The sequence below is a fragment of the Rhizophagus irregularis genome, chromosome 17 (assembly GCF_026210795.1).
Source record: "Rhizophagus irregularis chromosome 17, complete sequence".
Lineage (NCBI taxonomy): Eukaryota > Fungi > Glomeromycota > Glomeromycetes > Glomerales > Glomeraceae > Rhizophagus > Rhizophagus irregularis.
This window is the reverse complement of record NC_089445.1, coordinates 94,544-100,594: the sequence shown is the minus strand read 5'-3', so window position 1 is coordinate 100,594 and position 6,051 is coordinate 94,544. Positions and strand designations below refer to the sequence as shown.

At 27.9% G+C, this 6,051-nt stretch overlaps 2 protein-coding genes across 2 annotated transcripts; both read right to left on the bottom strand.

The window, feature by feature from the left end:
• Positions 1 to 919: 919 nt before the first annotated feature.
• Positions 920 to 1,153, bottom strand: OCT59_008752 (uncharacterized protein; the record flags this gene model as incomplete). Its single annotated transcript, XM_066133114.1, has 1 exon — positions 920 to 1,153. One exon carries the CDS (start codon positions 1,151 to 1,153, stop codon positions 920 to 922), a length of 234 nt encoding a protein of 77 aa, XP_065999593.1.
• Positions 1,154 to 2,469: 1,316 nt separating this feature from the next.
• Positions 2,470 to 4,923, bottom strand: OCT59_008751 (uncharacterized protein; the record flags this gene model as incomplete). Its single annotated transcript, XM_066133113.1, has 4 exons — positions 2,470 to 3,188; positions 3,278 to 3,641; positions 3,718 to 4,275; positions 4,351 to 4,923. 4 exons carry the CDS (start codon positions 4,921 to 4,923, stop codon positions 2,470 to 2,472), a joined length of 2,214 nt encoding a protein of 737 aa, XP_065999592.1.
• Between the last annotated feature and the right edge of the window lie 1,128 nt (positions 4,924 to 6,051).

Genomic DNA, 6,051 nt, shown 5'->3' with positions numbered 1-6,051 from the left:
CTAAATAAATCATATTGGTTTTTATCTCTAATTACAGTTCACGACATAAATATCCGGAATTTTATCACAATATGTAAAAACATAATAAATTTTATTTTTTTTATTTCAAATTTATACCATTAATAGCTTAAGATGTGCAGATAAACATACTTTAAAAGTTAGTAATTTATCGTATAACCATTATTTTCTTACACTACGTTAATCCGATCTGACATGCTATCTGCTAAACTAAAGAAGAGATTTTTATCAATATTATCCCATTCTTGCTGAATTATGCCTTGAAAATCATTAGCACCAAGTGATTTTTTTTTCATAACCCAATTATTAACCCTTCTTTCTACATTTCCTTTAAGAATCGCCCATAAATTTTCGATGGGGTTCAAGTCAGGTGAGTTTGCAGGCCAATCAATAACCGGAACATTATTAATCACAAAAAATTGATGAGTAAGCTTCGCGGTATGCATTGGCGCATTGTCCTGCTGAAAATTCCATCTATAACCAGCATGATAAGCATTAGGAAGTAGTTGAGATTGAAGGATTTCACGGTATTTAGCAGAATTCATGTTTTCTGTAAATAATGCAACTCCAATGGCCCTTGGCGGCAAAATGCACCCCAAACATGAACCTTATATGGATGTTTTACCATAGGATGTACTGGATGTGGGTTTCCAGCCTTGTAACGTACAATTTGAGTATTACGAAACGTCAATGTACTTTAAATCCGAAAAAATTGTGTGAGTCCAGTCATCTTGGATGTGATTTAAGGCCCATTGAAGACGAGCTTCAACATGACTTTCTTTAAGAAGAGGAACAGACCACGGTCTACAAACAATATAATTAAGTTTATTTTTAAGAGTACGTTGTACAGTTCGGGTTGATACATTAAGATCTGGATACAAATTATTCAGCTTTGTTGTCATTAAAGCTGAAGTTGTTGCATTATCATTTTTAAGAAGACGGCCAAGATATCGACGTTTTTTTGGTGTCGAACAAGAGGACGACCAGGAACGGGTAAGTGTTCAACACTTCCTGTTTTTTTTAGACGATTGATAATGTCATATACTGTAGACTTTGGAAAACCAGTCATTTTAATTATTTCAGAGGGTTTTCGTATATTATTATCCCATAGCTCCTTAACAGTCAACCTTTGCATTTCAAATACCGAAGTGGGTGCCGCTGATTTTATTTTGCTGCTGATAAACAATCAGGTGAGAATTTTTCACGCTATATTTATGTTTAAAAAGGGCTGATCAACTTCCATTTTAATTATTATTTTGGTTGCACAAGACTTGGTGTGACAGCACTCCTTTATGCATAAAAATAAAAATTCCGAATATTTATGTCGTAAACTGTATATCTGCCAACAGAATTTACTCAAAACTATAACTTTAATTATATATAATGGAAAATGCTATTTTAAATACATTATAAACTTTTTTTATGATTCTTTATATGATAGTTCTAATATATTGTTCAATTCCTATTATGATTTTTCATATAGCAGTTCTGACTTATTATCTGATGTTTATCATAATTCATTATATAACTTATTTAATTTGCTGATATTTGATTTATATAATAATTCTTTTAATTTATTCTTTGAAAGTTATGAAGTATATAACAAAACTCAAATAGAATTTATAATCCAAATAAATTCTATAGTGAATCTAAGCTATACAAGTATATTATTTATCTAGTAGAAATAGATACTTGGGCTAAATATAATGTATTAGATTGTAGGAGTACTCACTATTATATTTATATATTACTAATCCTTTTTTTTCCTGATTTTTTTTTTAATTCTGATTTTTTTTATTTAATTCTCTTTTTTTTATGTTTAGTTATACTGCAACACAGTTGGTTTTGCTGGGTTACTGAATGGATATAGACTGAGAAGAAGCCATTCTCTCTAAGAAAGTATATATTTTTATATAGAACTTAATTTTATCAAAGATCTACCTGATAGTATATATGTGAGATCTTTTATTGGATGACAAGTAGTGTGATACTTAATAATATTAGTTTTATTATATATATCTTGTATGTTTGTAGAATATAATAATAAAGTATCATATATGCTGCAGTTAAAAAAAAAAATAATAATTATTATTATATTATATATAAGAGTTGATCATTTATTGGTTACCTCACATCTAATGTTGAAAGTATTTATTTATTGTTATTTTATTACAATGCTATAATATTTCTTCCCATTTTTACACATAATACTAATTGTAGGACGTATTCATCATAATAAATACATCAACAACAATAATTATTTACCTTATGTTCTAACGTGAAGTTTTATTACAAATAGATAGATAGGATAATAAACAAGTTTCATGTGCTCCATTTAATAGTTAGCAAATACCTTTTTCCGGAATCTTTCAGTATATTGGATATTTAGATACAGTATATACTATATACAGTAGATATAATCGTTTAAATTTTCTTTATAATAAATAAAGTTTATAAGTGATATTCCTCACGAAATTTAATAGCAGGTTCATAACCATTAATAACAGCTAATTCTATATATTTCTTAGCTTTTTCTTTATCTTTCTCGCAACCAATACCATTAAAATGCATATGTCCAGCATTGTACATTGCTACTTTAAGACCATCATCAGCGGCTTTTTCAAAATATTTAAGAGCTTCTGATTCATTTTTTTCGACACCTTTGCCATAAAGCAAACAATCTGCATATCTTATTTTTGCTTCGGGGAATTCATTTGTTTCATCATCAGCAACTTCTTTAGATAATTCAGCAATAATTTTATCTTTATTTGGGGGGCTCTCAACATATCTTTTTGAAATGTAATATACTTTATAATATTTTGCTATGATTTGATTATGTTTTGCTGTATTTGCAAAGTTTGCATAGGCTTCAAAACATTTATATGCAGTTCTTAAATCTCCAACAATTTTACCATTTCTCATCAACTTATGTTGTTTTACTGCATCAGTAAGTGTCATATATTTAAATGATTCATAATCTGGAAAATTAATTGGAAGAGCAAATTCATCTTGATCAATGCTGAATGTTCGTTTTGGAGGATTTTTTATGGAGTCGTGTCTGCTTGGATTTGGACTACAAGAACCTGATGAATCTTGGTGATATACACAAGATCTAAGAACTTCAAGCATTTTTGTGATTTTTGGCCTAACAACTGGGTCATGAAGAACGGCTAAAAAATATGTGAAAAAAAAAAATGAAAATTAAGTCCAACAAAATAAATTATAATTTAAAAAATTTAAAATACCTTTTTTTACATACCATCAGTTGCTAATTCTTTAAATTCCTTTGGCATTTGACTGTTTTCAGAAAATGGTTCTCTATACATTTTATTACATACCTTATCAGCTATTACCATAATATCATTACTATCTTCATATGGGACCCTTTCTTCAGCAATTTCCCAGAGTAAGATTCCAAAACTATAAACCTCACATCTTTGGTCGTATTGGAAATTTTGAGCTCTTGTCAACAACTCAGGTGCAGAATAACGAGCTCGTTCTAAATTTTGCTTATGATTTAATGTAGCTGCAGTTAGGTAACGACTTAATTTAAAATTTGCAAGTTTTGCTATCTCATTGATTGTAATTAATATATTTTCAGCCCTAATATCACGATGTACAATCTATAAAATAAAAAAAGAAAGAAATATTAAACAATTAAAAAAAAATTTCGTTGATTAAAGCCGATTTTGAAATTACCTTAACGGCTTTTAAAAAACTTAATCCACGAGCAATATCAAGAGACATACGTAATTTTAATCTAAGATTAAATCTATCTTTATAATTTGTATAATATTCACGTAAATTTCCATATTGTGCCCATTCAGTCACCAAATACCATTTATTATTTCTATCACAAGTCAGCCCATAAAATTTTATGATATTTTGGCAATTATGAAGTTCTTTAAGAATTGTAACCTGATTTTGTACTATCTTTTGATCTTCATTATCAGCGATAGTTTTAAAAGCGAGTTCTTCACCTTCATTTCTTACGTTATACCATTTAGTCACACGTCCATCTTTACGTGATTTCTCATCTTCATCCACTCCATAATCATTAAATTCTAGTGGTTGTACCTGGAAGATATTATCAATTGTCACTTGATTTTTAGTATTTTCGTTCATAAATTTTTCCATTGTATTGCTCACTGTATTGACTTTTTCAATTGTTGAGGAAAACTGATTACTTAAGTTTGTGACTTGGGACTTAATCTCTTCTACGTTACCTCCAATATCACCCAACATTTCTACTATATACTATAATTATTAAAAATAATATAATTAATTTTTATACTCAAATAAGTGTATAATAAACCCAATTTTTAATCTTACTTTATTAAAATCATCTTTATCGGCTTTTAATTGTTCAAGATCATTAGAGATTTTAATGTCAATAGAAAAAGACAATAAATTAATATAACTCTTAAATTCTCCAATTAATTCTTTATAAGTTTTCTCAACATCTTTCGCTTTAAAAATTTTCATAAAAGAATTCACTTGAGAAATTTCTGATATAAAATTTTTAATTCGTACTATAACACTAGATAATTCCTGTAAACATGAATAATTTTGTTTATTAAAAAAATATTTATTATTTTCTCTATCTTCTTTAAGTTGTCGTACGGATAATTCTGCATCACGAACTAGCCTTTTTAACCTATTACAAGTTCGTTTATTATGCTCAGCAGCTTCTACTAAATCGATGATTTCATCAAAAACAGTTCCAATTTCTTTAATTAAGGGAAGAAAATTTGTGAATGGAACAAATGCTGCAGATACCTCGGCTACTGCACTCATCGCGGTACTTGCACCTTGTACCACTTTACTTGTAAATGAAGCACCATCTGCTACTTTATCACGTATATTCTTCTTTGATTCATTCTTCTCTGATTTATTATCTCCCATTTCTAATAATTTATCGAAAAAAAAGAGAAATAAAAAAAAAACTTTTTTTTACGAAACTCCGTTTTTATTTATTCATGTTATATGCAGTACCACCATTCTTTAAAATCTACAATGTATAATTTTGGGTATCATAATGGTACTATACGTAATACATTTTTATTTTTCGTTTAAAGAATTTATATTGCTGTACTAAGATAAATGCATAATCAAAAAAACGGACTATCATATAATTTAAAAAAACTGGTTAAATTGCATTTTTTCTTATTATACACTAGCTGGATGCCCGCGTTTCACGCGGGCCTGGCTAATTAAAATTATGAAAATCAGATACCTTTCTGCTAAGCTGTTATATAAAGTCTAGAATGGTTATTAGCATTAATTTGGAATTTTGTGGTAAATAGGGAATCATAGGCTGTGTATGGCAAGTGATTTTACAGCGCTCACAATCCTTGCGAAATATTTTAAAAATTATTACATATTAATAGGAATATTAATCATTACAAAGTATAACAGATAATGAGTGTCAGTATAAATAATATGCAATACATTTTTTATTATAATAGTTATTATAATAGTTATAGTGGTTCATTAGGAAGCCGGCAAACCTAAAAAACATTCAAAGAATCATTAGACCTAAAAAAAGGTACCAAAATTTAAAAAAAGAAAAGAAAAAATGATTAGTAATTATGAAAAAGAATTTTTTTAAAAAAATTAAAAATATAATTCAAACTAACCTTCACTCTGAAAGGTACCACCAAAACCTAAAAAAGAGAAAAGGGTTGTTTCCTACAAAAAAAAAGTTAAATTAGTGACATTTTTTAAAGTTTAAAATTCATTTTCAGAACTTACCCAAAGTTCTCAAAAATTGATCATCTACTAAAAAAAAGAAAAGAATGAAACATCAATAATGTTTCGTTAAAGAAATAATGTTAGGAAAATATTATTTACCAAAATTTACATCTGTCCAAGGTGTTGCAGTACTGTCTAAACTACAAAATATAAAACACAAAATGTTAGTTTTAATGTTTCATTTCATTAAGAAATAAAAAAAAATTAATAAAAAACACTTACAAATTCCATGTCTGGAAAGAGCCAAAGAACCACCCTACAGAATGCAAAAATAAACAT